The sequence below is a fragment of the Zymoseptoria tritici genome, chromosome 3 (assembly GCF_000219625.1).
Source record: "Zymoseptoria tritici IPO323 chromosome 3, whole genome shotgun sequence".
Classification (NCBI taxonomy): Eukaryota; Fungi; Ascomycota; class Dothideomycetes; order Mycosphaerellales; family Mycosphaerellaceae; genus Zymoseptoria; species Zymoseptoria tritici.
This window is the reverse complement of record NC_018216.1, coordinates 297,654-315,753: the sequence shown is the minus strand read 5'-3', so window position 1 is coordinate 315,753 and position 18,100 is coordinate 297,654. Positions and strand designations below refer to the sequence as shown.

General features: G+C 54.3%; 4 protein-coding genes across 4 annotated transcripts; 3 read left to right on the top strand and 1 right to left on the bottom strand.

Annotated features, from left to right (window-relative positions):
- Positions 1–1,027: 1,027 nt before the first annotated feature.
- MYCGRDRAFT_91374 (Ca2+-modulated nonselective cation channel polycystin) lies at positions 1,028–7,089 on the top strand (the record flags this gene model as incomplete). The annotated part of the gene is made up of 14 exons (XM_003854582.1): positions 1,028–1,529; positions 1,711–2,039; positions 2,252–2,670; positions 2,876–2,979; positions 3,261–3,321; positions 3,419–4,167; positions 4,260–4,296; positions 4,437–4,668; positions 4,781–4,821; positions 4,994–5,246; positions 5,526–5,934; positions 6,424–6,523; positions 6,779–6,897; positions 7,019–7,089. The coding sequence occupies 14 exons, from the start codon at positions 1,028–1,030 to the stop codon at positions 7,087–7,089; spliced, it is 3,426 nt and encodes a 1,141-aa protein (XP_003854630.1).
- CYP-3 (putative P450 monooxygenase) lies at positions 6,846–8,867 on the bottom strand (the record flags this gene model as incomplete). The annotated part of the gene is made up of 8 exons (XM_003853609.1): positions 6,846–6,906; positions 6,965–7,111; positions 7,174–7,266; positions 7,322–7,448; positions 7,504–7,794; positions 7,892–7,970; positions 8,027–8,208; positions 8,534–8,867. 8 exons carry the CDS (start codon positions 8,865–8,867, stop codon positions 6,846–6,848), a joined length of 1,314 nt encoding a protein of 437 aa, XP_003853657.1.
- A 4,072-nt stretch (positions 8,868–12,939) lies between these two features.
- MYCGRDRAFT_12608 (uncharacterized protein) lies at positions 12,940–14,501 on the top strand (the record flags this gene model as incomplete). Its single annotated transcript, XM_003854583.1, has 3 exons — positions 12,940–13,450; positions 13,571–14,374; positions 14,440–14,501. Coding segments are annotated over 3 exons (1,377 nt in total), but the record flags the coding sequence as incomplete, so codon positions are not given.
- Positions 14,502–16,064: 1,563 nt separating this feature from the next.
- MYCGRDRAFT_91371 (uncharacterized protein) lies at positions 16,065–17,474 on the top strand (the record flags this gene model as incomplete). The annotated part of the gene is made up of 1 exon (XM_003854584.1): positions 16,065–17,474. The coding sequence occupies one exon, from the start codon at positions 16,065–16,067 to the stop codon at positions 17,472–17,474; it is 1,410 nt and encodes a 469-aa protein (XP_003854632.1).
- Positions 17,475–18,100: the final 626 nt, after the last annotated feature.

The following is an 18,100-nucleotide window of genomic DNA, read 5'->3' as shown; positions in this document are numbered from 1 at the left end:
CTATTCATACCGAGCTGACACCTGCCAGTGTGGAGCTTGTTCCGTCTAGCACACCGTCGTCCGCTTTCCTAATTCGGGAAGGCGCGCACGAACGGCCTCTGCTTTTTGTATTGATTCGCTCCTTCGCGGACCCACTTTGTTTGGTCCATCGACTCGCTGCCCGTACCGCCGGTCGATGCACACACATGGTAGCAAGACACTCGGAAGCTGACTGTGAGACACCTCGCCCCTCCACGGGGTGCTGTGCCGGACGCCGGCGGGACGCATTACGAGTCTCGCAGTCACACCCGATACTGGCACCGCCGAGAACTCGTATGAGTCCATCCTTTCCACGCACTAAGAGCGTATCCTCGCTACCAAAAGAGCACTTCCGACGATGAAGCAAAACCAGAAATCGCATTGGTCGTCAAGATCGAACCCGGGTCCAGCTCGTCGGTGCCATCTGGAACCTCCTTGCCGAGACATGGATGCGACGACGCAATTGGATGCAGGTCAATAGGATGTTTCCCAAGCATTGGTGTCGCAACGCACAGGACGATTCGATCAACGACTACCATGCAGATAGGATGTCAATATCTCACAAGCGCACGATGGTGATTTGCCCATTCATGAGCATCTGCTTTTTCCCCTGAAGGCGCGCAATACGCGCTATCAGCCGCACCGGCTTGCACTCTTTTTCGATTGGGAACATGCTACCGCCCGCCTTACATGTCTCGCGAATAGAACTCAAATTCAATGCTACCGTTCACGCGGACTCCACTGCAGCGGACGTCGTCCACATCGCGGACCCTTCAGTTCGGTCGATTGCTGCCGAGTCGTGCAGATCGAAGGTATTGACAGCGGCAACAAGCAAGTCTGACTGATGTCACAACAATGCCATGATCAGAATGGTCGGTCATACCTTACACTCGGGCAGCCGTCGAGGTATGTTAAAAGAGCAGCTCCCAACGTGCTCGTTTCCGAAAGTCATCCTCACTCTTCCTGGGAACTTCATTCGCTACAACGGTCGACCTTCTCTCCAACGACCATGAAGTGTCAAGCTCTGTCGGTCGTGCTTGCCTGCACTGTGCAGGCAGTCTGGGCCAACCCACCGCCAGCCTACGGCAATGCCCCATCACCACCTACTTATGGGTCCAAGCCGCCGCAATATGGTTCTAGTCCACCTCAGCCATACGGTGTCTGCAAGGAATACTACAGTCTCATCTACTACCCTCCTGCACAGGCATTCTGCCAGAATAACTACCCTAAGCCTCGACAGACTTCCACCGTGGTCACCACATCGACTGTCACAGTGTCTCAGCCCTATCAAGGCCCGCCTTCTCACGGCCCGCCTGGCCATGGTCCGCCGACTCCACCTTCTCACGGTCCACCTTTCGCCGGCCCACCAGCCGTCTGCAATGCCAAGCGAGAGGCAGATCCTGAAGTCGAGCCTGTCGCTGAAGCCGAGGCACATCTGATGAATCTCCGCAAGAGGCACTACGATCTGGCGAAGGATTTCTGCGATAAATGCATCAAGCCGAAGCCACCAGGTGAGTTGTTTTGATGTCTCCCAAGCTTCCCTACCTCCGTGGTCTCGCTCAAATTGCACCGCACGACTTGACCCTTAATGGCAAGCTTGGTGTGTGCAGTTTGAGCAGGAGAACGGGAATAGGTTGCCGGGAGCGTTGAATGCTACGAACTTGAATCAATGCTAATGACCCTGGGTTGCAGTAACCACAACCCAGACAATCACCAAAACGGAGACCAAAAAGACCACGCCTCCAACATATCCAACCACAACCGCAGTGTGTCAAAATGCGCTCGAGCAATGCGGATGGGACAAGAAGTGCTGCCATGGGCTTTCCTGCAAGGACTTCACTGTCCCAGCTTACGGTAACGACTACACGATCTACAAGTGTGTGCCGGATGTTCCCCCTTCCACCACCAAGTCGACAGCCACCGGCCCGAGTACCACGAAGTCTGTATACACAACGACTCCGCAAAGCTCAACGACCAAGAGCACAACGCAGCCCGTCGGCACGGAGACTGAGAACACCAAGGTTACGACTGGGAGTAGCACGTTCTCTACTTCGACCAACAGTCGAATAACTTCAGTGATTACTTCGACGACTCGATCTTCAAGTTCTGGAAACTCGTCGGCGTCCGGTAGCAGCTCATCAAGCTGCCGGACGAGCTCTTCCACATCCCAGTCGACGAGCAAGTCAACTACCGCGTCCGATTCGACTTCTCCGCCGGCAGCCTCGTCCACTAGCAGTCTTTCGACCAGCGGATTGACCAGTTCCTCTGGCACTCAGTATACGAGCTCGACCTCTCGCCCTGGATCCTCTTCGACCAGTCAATCGACCGGTTCATCTGGAAGCCAGTCTACGAGCTCGACTTCTCGCCCTGCGACTTCTTCCACGTCCTTGTCCACGATCTCAATAAGTACATCTTCAGGGTCGACCTCCGCGTCCACTACATCCAAGCAGGGCACTACAACTTCCGTCTCGACCAGCAAGACCACTGGAAGTACATTGCAGTCCACGACAAGCGAGACGACCAAAGGTTCGACCACAGCAACTACGTCCCAGATCACCTCCACCAGTGTCTCCACGACGCCGGGCACATCGTCCTCAGGAAGCTCAAGCTCGGGCTCCACAGCCCGCAGTACAACTTCCGTCACTACGCCAGGTACATCCACCACTTCAAGCCAGGCTACATCTACTAGCGGTTCCACAACGCCAGAGATATCCTCTACTGGAAGCTCGAGCTCAGGCTCCACGACCGGAAGTACAAGCCGCGCTACCACGCCGGGCACGTCCAGCACTTCAAGCCAATCTACTTCTACCACCACAAGTGACAAGCGCACTTCAAGCTCACGCTCCATGACCGACAGTACGAGCTCCGCCACTACGCCAGACACCTCCTGCACTTCAAGCCAGTCTACTTCTGCCACCACAAGTGACAAGAGCACTTCAAGCTCACGCTCCATGACCGACAGTACGAGCTCCGCCACTACGCCAGACACCTCCAGCACTTCAAGCCAGTCTACTTCTGCCACTACGAGTAACAAGAGTACTACAAGTAGCGGAATGACCACACAGTCCACGAGCTCATCGACGGAGACAGGAAGTACTTCGTCTTCCCGGACGACCGCTTCGACGACACAAAGCACCACGGACAAGAGCAGCAGCTCCTCACAGACTGCCTCCACTTCTAGCCAGTCTACCTCGGCAACCACAAGTGACAAGAGTACCACAAGTGGCGAAACGACCTCACAGGCGACTACGTCGTCAACGGTGACAGGAACTTCTACCAAGACGACCGCTACAGCGTCGCAAAGTACCACGGACAAGAGCAGGTCTTCGCAAACTGCCTCGACGCCAAAGAGTAGCAGCACATCGACTGGCGAGACTTCGAGTCAATCTACGACCTTCAGCTCGAAGAGCACAACATCGACCGGATCTTCGACCGATTCCACTACCTCCAGCTCGAAGAGCACCACGGCCAGCACGTCGGCCAGTACGACGCCCTACACTACGCCAAGCACATCGTTCAGCGGATCGTCGACCGGATCTTCTAGCTCCCAGAGCAGCACGAGTAAGATGACGACCCAAAGTACAACAGCCAGCGATACCCCGTACACGACAGCCAGCACGACCCAAAGCACAACTAAGGGCACATCCGAGAGCACAACGCCCTACACAACGCCGTACACATCGCCTTCCACTAGCTATACAACCGGCAGTTCGACCTCCAGCTCGTCAAGTACTACCGCGAGCTGCAAGCCGAAGCACGATGACTGCGAATGGTCTAGCGAGTGCTGCCCCGATCTCGAATGTCTCCCTGCAGAAGACGTCTATGGCGTACCGGCATACAGCAAGTGCCAGCCATCTCCAAGCACGTCAACATCTTCTTCTTCGTCTAGTACAGCCTCGACAACTGGAAGCACTGGCAAAGCTTCCAGCACAACATCGTCTGAGACAGAATCAACGACGAGCAAGGCGACTACGGAAACAAAGATGAGCACCACTTCTGCAATTGGCTCGAGTTCCTCGACAACCTCTGCGACCACAACGGCATCCTGCAAGCCGGAGCCGGAGAATTGCGAGCATTCTGACGAGTGCTGTGCTGATCTGCAGTGCCTGCCCGCTAAGGACGTCTATGGCTATCCTACCTACAGCAAATGTCAGCCCCAAATGACGTCCACGACATTGTCTGCTTCTTTCACAACCAGCACAGTGACGCGGACGACCGACACTTCGATGACAAGCTCGCAGTTCACGAAGACGGAAGGATCAACGACAAGTTCATCCGGTGAGAGCACAACCACGAAAGATAAGTCGACCTCAACGACTGCGTCTGAGACTGGGTCAAGTCTCTCTACTTCATCCGTTTCAACCACCACGTCTGCGTCAGAGACTGAATCCAGCTCCGCGAGCTCTTCTGTCTCGCAGTCTTCCACTACTGTATCGCATTCGACAACGACAAGCGAAGAAGGCGGTCCCACTCCTCCAACAACTGCATCGTCTTCCACGACTTCAGGATCGTCCTCATCAAGCGCCAGTACCACCACTGCCACTTGTCTCGCAGAGCACGAGATCTGCAAATGGAGCGATGATTGCTGCATGGGCTATACATGCGAGACTGTCGACGAACCTTACGGCTATGGAGAGCCTACCAAGAAGTGTATGCCTAAGATGACCTCCACATCGTCCAGCAGTATGACCTTGACCTCATCCATCACCGAGACCACGAAGCAGACGAGTTGTTTCGATACCAAAATGACGACGCCGACAAGCGACAGCACGACAAAATCGATGAGTACTACGACCTCCGCAAGTACGACATCAGCTTCTTGCGTGCCCGAGGGTCACGAATGTGGCTCTCTTGAAGGTGATTGTTGCGAAGGCTACGAATGTTCGCTTCCGTACTACAAGCGTGACGGTGTGATGGCTCGCAACCTACCCACTTGCCAGCCAAAGAGTACTACTACTACTGGAGTGTCCTCAAGCTCGACTGAATCGACTGGTACGGCCACGACCAACACACCGTCATCGACAACATCATCAGCATGCGTCACCAAGGATGCCGAATGCACTTTGCATGAAGACTGCTGCGCCGGGTATGAGTGCAGCCCCTCCCTCTACACGAAGCGAGATGCCCTCGGTGCTCGTAATTTTGTCAAGACCTGCCAGCCCGTTGTCACATCGACTTCGACGGAGGTGACTTCGACGACTAGCACTCCGACATCGACGACGTCGTCGGTATGTGCCACCAAGGATGCTCAATGCACTTGGCATGAGGACTGCTGCGCTGGATATGAGTGCAGCACCCTATCTTACTCCAAGCGTGATGGCCTTGGTGCCCGCAACTTCTTCAAGACCTGTCAGCCCATCGTCACAACCACGTCGACGGAGATGACTTCCACCACGGATACGCCATCAGCAACGACATCATTGGCTTGTGCCACGGAACATGCTGAATGCACCTGGCATGAAGATTGCTGCACCGGATATGAATGCAGTGCCTCTTCATACTCCAAGCGCGATGTTCTCGACACCCGCAACTTCCTAAAGACCTGCCAGCCCATTGTCACGACGACTTCGAAGGACATGACATCGACCACGGCAACGATGACCGAAAGTACGCCAACATCGACAGAGACAGCCCCGCCGTACTGTGGTACTGAGCACGACAAGTGCTACTCGGACAACGACTGCTGTGATACTTATGAGTGTAGCTTGGATAGTCCGTGGACTAGCTACCGCCGCAACGCCCGCCGCAACACCTCCGGAACATGTAAGCCCAAGGTCACAACCACGACCACCTCCATGGACGACCATCCCACATCCACAACCACGCCCAGCACATCGACGGGGACGCCTGCACCATACTGCGGTAAAGAGCACGACGCATGCTCCTCCGACAAAGATTGCTGTAATACGTACGAATGTAAGATGGACAGCAGTTCGTACTCCTGGAAGCGCAGCAGCCTCCGCCGCAACGTCTCTGCCGGGACATGCACGCCGAAGGATACCACGGAGCCTCCTCCAGAGTATTACCCGCCGCCTTCTGAGGAGCCGCCAAAGGGTGGATCGCCGCCATCTGAAGAGCCGCCAATAGATGGGCCTCCACCATCAGAAGAGCCGCCAAAGTATAGTTCGCCCCCATCTGAGTCATACCCGACCTGCGCCTTCGAGGGCAAGGAATGCAGCTTGATTGAGGACGGCTGCTGTAAAGGATACACTTGTACCAGCGGATCATCATACTCCTCGTTGTCGAAGCGCAACATCGGAGTTTGCAAACCCGACAGCAGCTCTTCATGGCGGAAACGAGCTCAGGTCTGGGTGGCGTAGAGCATAAGAGCGATGGTGAAGATGAAGAAGACGTAGAATTTCGTATTGTTACAATCTCCTGAGATATACTGTACTGCATTTCAAGCTGTCAAACTCATCTTCTCGACTTTCAATGTGTTCTCCGATCCCTGCGCTGTCCGATGTTGGAAGCGAGTGTCAAACATGACTGAGCAGTCTGGCGAAAAGTAAGCATTGCCTAACACTTTGACCTAGGCGGAACGGCCATGATTGATGGAAGACTCCATGAAGTCTTCGTCGGGCGTCTGCTTCCGCAGCATATCACGAAAGACGAAGAGCAGGCAAGCACGGTGAGCCAGTGGTAGCGTCGTTCTGTGATTCAGTATGCTCTCTATTCACTGCCTACACTCCCATCGAAAGACCTGTTGCCGACTGTTCCAGCGACCTCCGACCATGAGAAAGTATCTCGACACATCCAACAGCAATGTTAAAAGCGCCCAAAAGCCGGCATATCAACCAAACAGCCAAAGTAGAATTCTCCAACCCCTCCTACAACCTCGGATAAAGCCTCGCATTCCAATTCCCGTCATGGAACTGCATGGTAATATACCTAGAAACAGTCAGCTCACGATCCATCAATCAGTCTCTCTGCCACACTCAGGACTTACTGCCGAATATCTTCCTTCTGACCTGGCTCCTCCGTGATATCAAAGCGAGCACAGTAATTCGCGAGCACGACTCTCATCTCATGCCATGCAAAGTTCATGCCGACGCAGGAATGCTTGCCGCTTGAGAAGGGGTAGTATGCGGAAGTACTGCGAGCCATCACGGTCAGCGTCATGATAATCCCAGCCATACTGAGGTGTCTTCGACTTACTCTGCGTTTGGAGCGTCTCCTTTCAAGGGGTGATCGATGGGCAAGAAACGCTCGGGCCAGAAGCGGTGAGGTTGAGGCCAGTACTCCTCGTTACTGTGTTCGTTAGAGATGTTGACTAAGCGGACGTGGAGTATGTCAGGTGACTTACTAGTGCAACGCTCTGTAGGAAGCCGACACCACCGTGTATGGAGGTACCTCGAAGCCATTCAAGACGACGGGCTTGTCTGTTGTGCGGCGACCAAACTCGGAAGCGATAGGATGCATTCGGAGGTTTTCTAGTCTCGTTGTAAGTATCTCGACTCATTCTTTGAGGGCACATCGAAGCCATACCTTGCATGCAAGCCGTCAGATATGCAAATCGGGGATCCTGTCGAACTTCCACGCCAGTGATCAACGGGTCGTCCAAGCCGAGAGCGGGCAAGTCCTTGAACAGTTTCTTGCGGACATCGGGATTGCGAGCCAGCTCCATCATGAAGTAGCACATGGTTGCGGAAGTCGTCTCCGCACCCGCCAGCATCAACTCGGACAGTTGATCCAAAATGTCGCGGGCGCTCATCTTTTGGCCGTTGTCTGGTCGGACTCCATTGTCGATCAGATGCTGCACCAAGTCCTGGCGGCCTGCTTCATGACCTGCTCGTCGGCGTGTGATGACGCTTTCGATTGCCTGTGACTGAGTTAGATACGAGAATCGAACACGGCAAGGCAGGGCGCTTCAAACTTACCGCCACCATCTCTGCCGGCCAGTCGAACTCCATGTGAATACCAAGCTTGCGCAGGGATCGCTTGAGAAATACAATCTAATTGGGCGGGATTAGTACTCGATCAGGTTCATTTGGAAACCAAATACACTCACCGCATATCTCATGCTCAAACCCTTGGCGATGTTATCTGGGATCTTCTGCCACTGTTCCTTGCTGAAACCAGGCTCGGGCTCGGTGTCTGGAGCAACAGATCCAAAGCCTCGACCGAATGCGCATTCTCCGATGCTGTCGTATGTCAATTGATGAGTGCTTGGATCAGGTCGTATATTCTGCACTCACACTTCCAGAGCAATCTTGTGTAGATCGGTCATCAGATTCACCTTCATCCCATCGACCGCAGATTTCGGCTTCAAGTTGGACTTGTAGAGGTTCATCATGTCCTCCACCGGCTTCTGGAACAGGTGGTCCATTTGGTCCAGGTAGCCGACAGTAAAGGCAGGAGTCATGAGCTTGCGGAGCCTCTTGTGTCTGCTTCATGTCAGTCTCGTTCGCAGGTCGAAGGATCGATGGTACCGTACTCGTTGGGTCGCCTGGCATCAGAATTAGCAAAGAACATCGGAGCCATGTACATGAGAAGCCTTACACTTCACCGAAAAGACCAGCGCTGTTCTTGTCCCTGCTCATCTCGGCGTACATCATCACCTTGTTGAGATCGATTTGCGAGATGATCTGCTTCAGAGCCACTTTGTCGGAGACCCAGATCTGACGAGGTCCCAACCTCATCATGCCGCCGTACTTTGCGTGTGCAGCTTCGACTTGCCTCCAGACTGTGCCTCGGGCAAAGCCAATCTGTAGGTGGATGTTGGTGAAAGGCGCATACCAAGGTCCTGGTAGAGCGGAGAGCGGGGAATTGTAGGCCCGCCAGGCGCTGATGGCCCATTGAAAGAGAAGGAACGCTGCCAATGAAGGCAGAAGGATCGAGATGATACCCATGATGATCTTTGAGAGCGGTGTATGGAAACGAAGAAGAATTTGATGTTGATGCTTCTGTCAGAGGAAGGGAAATCCGCCAGCTTAAGTACAATACCGTACTCGAGCTTCATGGCTATGCAGTGGTACATGTCGTGAGCTGCAAGGCCTCGATCTAGGGGAGGGTTGGCAACGAACGTGCTTCAGCTCCGGAGATCGCAGCATCTCCAGCTGCATAGCCTCAACGATGATGGCTTCAGCGGCGATATTGCCACGATGAGATGAATAGCTTCGATGGGCTCGGCTGGAGAGACCGCATGGCGATGTAGCTCCTACAGCGGCATTGCCCTGACAGCAGTATGGCAACAATAGCATGGTCGTATTGTCTCCACGTCCCGATGATGGCATTGAGTTGTACTGCAGCTAGCCTGGAATCAGATCGTCTTGTAGGGATCGCTCATCTCCGGTAGGCTGTGAAATTAGAGGAATGACGGTGCTGCACCATGTACATCTGCTGAGAAAAGTCGGAGTGGCGTGAGGTCAGGATATGTCTGCAGGGGGACGTCCGATTCGCGGCCCGATGAGCCCATGCGATTGAGTTCCCGGGTTCCTCTCCTCTACATCGACCTCGCTCTGAGTTTTCGCCACATCAGTCCATCCTCGTAAAGCGTTCCTGTTCCAACAGACTCTAGACCAAAAGCAAGAAGTAGTGCCAATCCCTGGCGGTCAAACCGGCGACTCCGAACCAACCTCGTCTTGACAAAACTTCGATACTTGCCTAGACAAGGCAGCGACAAGGTCTCCTCGAGTTCTATCCTATGCGGACGCCGATCTTCTTGTCCTGTCTCTCAGGAGTCCAAGATCGTAGCGCATCATGTCTGAGGCGTGGATCAGCATTGAACCACGGCCCCTGGTCGCCAAGTCCAAGCCACCGCCACGCTGAGATCTGTAGGGATTCGACCTACAGCCCTGGTCTGTGGCAACGGGCCAACGGCGCTTTTGTCAGCAACTCAATCGAGGACCTTTTGATGCGGACGTCGAACAGTCGTTGAGTCGCCATTGGCTCGAGAGGGTCGGTGTTCCGGTCCAGAAGAGGAGGCATTGTATTTGGTCATGTGCAGTCGGAGCATGGCTGATGCTTTGACGGGATGTGAGGAATGGTATCTGGACGCTCACAAGCTAAGAAGTAGCGCGGTATAGCCTCAATGGCATGTTCACACTCTGCAAGTGCGTTGACGCGAACACGCTCGAGGCTCGAAGCGGAGCGCGCAGAGAATTCAAGGTGTGAAGGCTGATCTGGGATGGCATGTACTGTATAAGTCAGGGATTACCCTGGAGGCAATAAATCTGGTAGCGAGAGATGCTCCTGGAGTCTGGCAATGATCTTCCGCTTTTGGAGAAGGCCCCCACGAAGGTCTGCAGAGGTCTGGTCACTCCATGCTCAGGATGCCACGGAACGGATTGAGCACGCCACTTGAATCATGAACTCGCAATAACGCTGACCGCGCTCGAGACGAGCAAATGCAGATTTCGTGATAGGCCGAGCATGTACAGAGCACTCCTCGATCGTGCGTTGCTGTTGAAAGCAGAGCCCACATGGCGAGTATTGAGCGCATATCGGATCTTTGGTCCAATAGGCATCCTTCCGAATCCGGGAGTCGAAGAGTCGTAAGGGACTCTACAGGCCGCAGCACTGTCAGTGCATTGACAATGCCACAACGAACCGCAGTGCCACCACCTCAATCTCGGTGTACCCGTAGATCGTGTATACCATTCCCAGTCAGGCATATGAGTTCGGCAGCGAGCACGGATCCGGGCCAGCGCTATCCGCGCTTTCGGCCGGCCCCGCTCACCTCATATACCAGGATCCCGGAGTCGCCGAACTGCATCGCAAAAAGCTTGAGGATGGTTCAAGCCTGTATTTATTGAAAGCTTAACATGCAGTAGCGAACACTGTCATGGCCTCCAATTCGAACAGCCACACTGGGAGCATCGGATCCACTTGGAAGGCGTTTGCCGACGCTTCCGTGCTAATGTGAGGAGGGACGAGTCGTGCCATTGCAAGGATAGGGGGAATGCTCGAACCTGTGGGGAGCCCATGAGAGTTTAGCACTGCCTCCATCAGTCGTGTGAAGCTACCGCTTTTGAATTGGCTTTGAGCGGTGTGGCTTCGTCGCCAGTCTCGACATCGTAGAAGTGGTATACCATTACCGATTGCGGAGTGCCTTAGCTATATCCTGGACTTGTCAGCACGGTCTCGAATCGGTCGGCAGGTGAGAGCACTCACCGCCGGACATTCTCAATTTTCTTGGAAGTCCGGCACATTGAAGTCATAAAGACGTCGGCGCTATTTTCAAAACGACAAACATCACACAAAGTCACCATCGGCTAGCCTCGTGACCGATCTTCGAGCTCGTGCCTCCATAGTCCCGCACAAACCGCACGACATTTGTCGAATTCCGATGGCTTGGTGTGTCAATCTGCGCCGCAGAATGGAGATTGGATCCCAGGAGGTACGTATCTTCGCGGAAGCCAAGCAGTGACCTATCGACACTTTCGTTCTCATGCGCACACACTGTACGGTACGAGCCCATGGAGTCCAACTTATGTGGTGCGATTTGAGCGGAGCCACGGAGGTATCGCACAGCCAGAGACTCGACTTTCCTAGAAATATGGATTCGCCGAGAAATTGAACACCTCTCAGCACGCTCATCATCAATTGCCATGCCTTTCTTCCAAGATAGCCAAGTCGGTCCGATCTCATCGCAGGTATTGTCAGCTTTTCTTCTTGCTGATTCGTCTGCCTTGTATATGCAGCGGCCACTCTGACTGGAGGACGATGCCTCATGGCCGCAATGCTTGATATCAAATGCCGTCTAGCTGGTAAGTATAAGGACACGCATCAGGGCCTGTCTGCTTGTAATCTCTGCAGCGCCGCCAGGATGGTCTTCAGCTACATTACTCACGCCCCGACGGCTTCATCCTTCGCACGATTCCCCGTCACGAGCACGGCCAGATGTGAAGCTGTGCAGCGGCTGAAACATCTGGCGAATTTTCCTCCTCTCCAGTCGGCGGACGACCGACAAGGCAATGTGAGGTCGGGCGCCACGCACCAAAACTGCCTTCAGCCCTGTCGACTCGTCGTAACGTCGCCAAACGTAAGGCATGGCAGGTAGCACGTGCTGACTTGCACATCTCGTCATTCACGGTCAGTACACTCGGCCAACATGAGGACTGACACTCGAGGGCTTCGATCTCTGTCATTTGGTGCATAGCTCCCACGTCTGCGGATCTTTTCGCCAGGCTGCAGCCCCCAATGATCCTGCACTCTGCAGCCCCATCGTCTTCAAGTCTTCTCTTTGGACAATGGCGTTGAGAATATCCGCATCTGCGTGTGTTAATGTGGTGAGGTTGAAGTAAAAAAGAAAGAAGACGAGGACAATGATGATCAGGGTCTGGACCGAGAGCACGTTGGAAAAGTCTAAAATCGTGATCGAAGCGAATCCCTGCCAAGTTTTCCCCGGATTTGGTCCAAAAATACGCCACCACGCGACAAGAGGGATGGGAAAGATGTGATGTTGAAGATGGAGTGAGGTGGATCTGGAGAAGCGTTGTGACATACTGTATACAGTTGAAAAGGAGAAGGTCAAATCGGAATACAGCCAAGAAAAAGAAAGTCTTTCCTGCCTAAATCGTTCCTGTCCCTTACGACGTTCCTGCTCCCCTGAATCCACCGATTCCTCTTCCAACACGGCTTACGTTTCCCGCTCGCCCCGACAATATTTCCTGGGATATTGCCCCCATTGAATCTTCAACTTCGATCATCATATCTCGATCATCTCCTTTGTACCGACTTCACTCTCGCCTGGACGGTTTCCTCCTCCGCCTGATCTGCTGCACCCATTTACACACCACTCACACCATGCGGTTACGACGCCTACTCCTCATCGCGCCAGCCCTCGTGCTCGCCGCGGACCTCAAAGGACCCGTTGATCCCGCAGATGGCACAGCCGTGCTCACGAACGAAGAGATACTCGCCCTCAATCATCCGCCCGCAACAGGGCAACGTGGCAACTCCGACGATGCTCTCAGCACGAAACCGAAACCCTACAAGGGGACTGAAGACGCGCCAGTCGATGGAATGGACGGAAAGCCTCACGCAGGACCTTTCGTAGACACAACACCAGACGATCCAAAGGAGAAGAAGTCAAAAGGTGATGCGGAGAAGAAGCCCGCGAAACCTGCGGCATTGGAGAAATTCGGCGACGAGAAGATACCGGAGAAGAATGATGGAGTGATGAACGACGAGAACCGGCCGATACCGAAGAAGGGAACGACAGGGACAGAAGGCGGCATCACAGAAAAGGGCAAGGCGAAGAAGGAGGCGGAGGTGAAGCCGCAATCACCGAAAGAGGCGCCCGCGGATGATGATGCACACGAATGGGTGGCAGGCAAGGCGAAGAAGAGCACGGAAAAGGATGCGAGAGATACGACAACGGGTGAGAAGACGAGCAGTTATGGCGAGGCAGGTCATGGCATGGAGAAGCCGAAGGATCTGCCAGAGAAACCTCACAACATCCCACATCCGGATCCCAAGATCGCCAGCAGTGGTGATTCCGACTCCACCTCGGACGACCTGAGTCCACCCATCAAACCTGCCTCAGGCCGCGACTCCTGGCTCGTGGAAACCATGCCCGATACCGAAGGCCAGACCAGCGGTAAACCAGGCACAAAAACTGATCCGAAATTGTCGACCTCCAACCCATCGACCCCTCAGACACCCGCAACCAATTACCTTCCCGATCAAAACCAAGATTGGACCGAATGGTTTCACTCCTTCTTCCTTAGCTTCACCATGATCATCTTCTCCGAAATCGGCGACAAGACCTTTCTCGTCGCAGCTCTCATGGCAATGCGACACTCCCGACTTCTCGTCTTCTCCGCCGCTCTGACCGCTCTAATCGCCATGACCGTCCTCTCCGCCGTGCTCGGACACGCATTCCCTTCCCTCCTGCCGAAGCGCCTCACCACCTTCGCCGCAGCAATCCTCTTCCTCGTCTTCGGCGCCAAGAGCTTGAAAGAAGGACTAGCAATGGACCCAGATGAAGGCCTTGGCGAAGAAATGCGCGAGGTGGAACAAGAGCTGGAAGAAAAGGAACACTCGATGCGTCACTCCCGGTCTACCAACAACCACAAATCCGACGCCTACACCCTCGAATCCGCCCGCGGCACACTCTCTCCTCCTCTCTCCCGCTCTCCATCTCCATCTGGCGGCAGGACCAAGTCCAGCGGCGGGGCAGCGGGTCTGACGAATTTATTGAGTCTGGTGCTCAGCCCGGCGTGGGTTCAGACTTTCATCATGACTTTCTTGGGAGAATGGGGAGATCGCAGTCAGATTGCGACGATTGCTATGGCGGCTGGGCAGGATTATTGGTTGGTTACGTTGGGTGCGATTTGGGGGCATGCGTGTTGTACGGGATTGGCGGTTGTGGGAGGACGGGCGTTGGCGGGAAGGGTTAGTTTGAGGGTTGGTGAGTTATGACGATCTTGTGTGGTTGGTCTGAGTGATGGTTTTGCTGACTTGTGTGCTCTACAGTGACGATCGGAGGCGCCGTCGCCTTTTTGGCTTTCGGACTGATTTATTTGTATGAGTGTCTGGTGCAGCAATAATCACCTTCTTCCGGATAGGATATTTTCTTGGGTTTGGATTCTGATTTCGGCTTGCGGGTATTGATATCAAATACTGGACGGAAAAAAAAGCGGAAGTTGGACATGTACGCTTCGCGATGGTGTACACTAGGACGAGACCGGAGGAGTTGACGTGGAGCTGGATTGGTGAAAGTCCCGGAGGCGAAGAAGAGAAACCCAGGCTCACTCTTGTCAGACACAGCTGTAGAAGTGAGGTAGAGGGTGCAATCGACACAGCAGGCTGGAACAGCTGCGACTTTTTACCGAAGGTGTGAATGCTCAGCACGTTGAATTCCTTTTCTTTGCAGTCGTTGGACTGAGCAGCTGTGTTCCCGGGACATCGGCAGGATTGAGGTCTCGATGGATCGCTTCCTCGCGATCAGGTCATCTGACCCAGGCCAGGTTAGAACTGGCGGCATGAGTTTCCATTTTTCACGCATGGAAGTGATCCCGCTGCGGGGCCGAGTCAGACATCAGGCCATGTCCTCCTTTTCAAGCTGTTCTGTAGGAAGCGAGGAGACTCGACAAGCATCCCCTCCGCTCACTGCCACTCGTTGTTTGTCTGCCTTCATACAGCAACATTGGTTTTCCAACAATCCGGTGGAACCTCAGAAGTACCACACCCCATCGACTTCCCAAGCATACGACCTCGATACTGCTCATCAAACGTAGTCGATTCCCTCCATTACTTCCACGGCCACTCAACCTTACTCACGGTCCATCGAAAAATAAAAACATGAAGCTCCCCACGCTTCTCATACAGCTCATCGTGGCCGTACTTTTCGCCGGGCAGGTACTCAGCGCAGCTATGTCTCAGCAAGATGTTGGTAGCAATCCCAGCTTGCCTCTCCCGTAAGTGAACAGCGAACAGCACGACTCTAGCCGGTCGAAGTGGATGGAAGGGTCGAGATGTGAGCAGCAGTCAAGGCACAGGGGAGAGGCGGGGATGTGAGCAGCAGGCACGAGGGAGAGGCGGGGATCGAGGAAAAAGGACAGCGGTGCTGTCGCAGGATGGGAATGCAACTCAGTTCACTCTTGTCTCGTCGTAGATGGCTCCAGATCGCAACGCCTGACTGGGTGCGAATCGAAGAACTTTCCAAATTGCCATTGCACAATTCTTCAACGCGAGTGCCTCGTCTGCTCATCCCTGGCTCCAGTAGCGAAGTCGCGTCAAGTCCGAAATCCAGCGCCATGGCTTCAAAAGCGTGGCATGCCACGTGTGGCTTTTCCACATTCCAGAACATCCCTTGCTGACATGATCTCGAATCCCAAAGTTTGCCGAATGCGGAAAGAAAGAAATCGCATTACGTCGGACGGTTTCGAAACAATGGATGAAAGCGGCCTCAACCTGGCGATGATCCTCAGTTCGGATGTTCGTGCAAGTCAGTGCCATCGCTTTCTTTTCGCAAATTCTCAAGCTGCTCGCGGCATCATAGCCAGATTTTCCTTCCTTGCCTCCGTCCACATCGATCAGTCCCTCAAAACTCTCACAGAAAAGCAGCCTTTCTCACCCACCAAGGAAAGCGCTTCACCATGGCGTCTCCCACCAGCCCATCCACACCTCCCTCACCTCCATCCACCCACCAACTCCCCCAACGCCGCCGCCGAACAGTCGCCTTCTTCGAACCCCTCCCCTCCACCCCTCGTTCCCCCCGACAACCCCAAGCCCAGATCTCCAACTTCGCCCACCGCCGCACCAGCAGCAGCACCACCATCAACCCACAACACAGACGTTTTGCTCCCACCGCTGGGCATCAGCTCTTCCGCACCCTCAAACCGCTCGTCTGGACTCTCACCGCTGTTCTGCTGATCTTGCTCCCCACCCTCGCGGGGTTCGCTGTGATGAAAATAGTGCTGCGGGGAGCGTGTTCGATCTTCCCTGCCGCGACGCCGGGGTGTGGTGGATACATTCACTCAGGATTGGCGAGGCATACATCTCCGACGACGGCGAAGTCGACGGTGCTAAGTGGGAGTTTTGCGGCGTTGGAGCCGTTGACGGAAATGAGTCCCACGTTGGAGTTTGTGGGGTATGCGATGTTTCTCGCTTCGTTCAATTTGACTGCTACGCTGGATATTCTTGGGCCGTTGGCTGGTTCGAACGCGACGGAGGGTGGACCTTTGGGAGAGAGGAGATTGAAGGGGTTGGCGATGGCGGCGAATAAAGCGAGTTTTGGCGTGGATGCTTGGACGGGGAGTGATTATGTTTTTCGGCATGAGGGGTTTGTGAGAGGGGGGATGGAGGGGGTTGAGGGAAGGGGGGTGGGATGGTTGAGTGGGAGGTTGGGAGAGGTGGTGGAAGGGAGGAGGGATGGGTGGAAAGAGAAGGTGTTGGGGAGGGTTGTGCCGTATGGAGGACGGTGGGGTGTGGAGAGTAGGATTTTGGGGGTGTATGGGGAGTTTTTGGAGGTGCAGGTGAAGGCGGTGGAGGAGATGGTTGTGTTGACGAAAGGAGCGAGGTTGGCGGTTGGGAAGTGGAGGGAAGAGGTGAGGGGGTTGGAGAGGGGGTTGGAGAGGTATGATGAGAGGAGTTATGATGGGTGGTTTGTTAGGCCGAGGGAGGGTTGTGCGTTTGATGCGAGGGAGGAGGGGAGGAGGGTGAGGGGAGTTGGTGAAGCGGTGAGGTGGATGGCGGATGTATTGGCACGGGCGGAGGAGTTGTATGTGGGGTTGTTGAGGGAGGTCGTGAGGGCGAGGGAAGAGATTGAGATGGGGAAGTCGAGGGTAAGAAGTCTCTTTGGAGGGTCAGCAGTAGGAGAGGAGGCATTGAAGGAGCTGCTGAACCGAGAAAGGAAGCAGATGGACGAGGTCATGAAGAGCGACCGGGCAGGCATGGCGATTGTAGAGGAGATTGGCAATGAATTGATGGAAGCCGAAGACGATGGGTTGGCGGTGAAGAGGAAGATGGAAGCTGCGATCGCAGAGAGGAGGATAGAATGGTGGTAGTCAGATCGTGGACCGTTCTCACCTCTATGGCCCACAGCTGCCTATTCTGTCCATTCATCACATGAAAGGAGAAACGAAGTGAATGACCGAAGTGAATTGTTCTTGTGATCTCAATGCAACGCCAAGACCTGTCAATCAGCTGCCAGCGATCTAGATCTCCGTCCCGTTCGCCGCCAAAGCTCGTCATCCACGCTACTGCAACTCAATTGACCGGTAGCGGCAAATGCTTCGCTTAGCGCATTCTTCGAGAACATCGAGTGCAGGGGTTGGGTTGAGGTGGCCTGAGGTTGAGATGATGCGAAGAGTTGTAAGAGCAAGGGAAAGATGAGGTAAAATGCGTTGTCTTCCCATTGAAAGGACATGGAAACGACAAACACATCACATTCAACATTTCACCGCATTTCGTTCAGCGACTCCCTCAGGAAGCGGAGAACAAGTTCAGGTACAGTACGGCCGGATCTTCGGATCTTAGGAAATACCTAGGCCGCTACGATGACTTCAACACTTTTTTTTGGTTTGGGGCAAGGGAAACGGACGGACATAACGGTACCATGTACCGCGTCCGCCGTATAGCTCTTGTTGATTTCAGATCCTCCCAGGCACAGTCTGTTCTTGTTCTCTTGAAC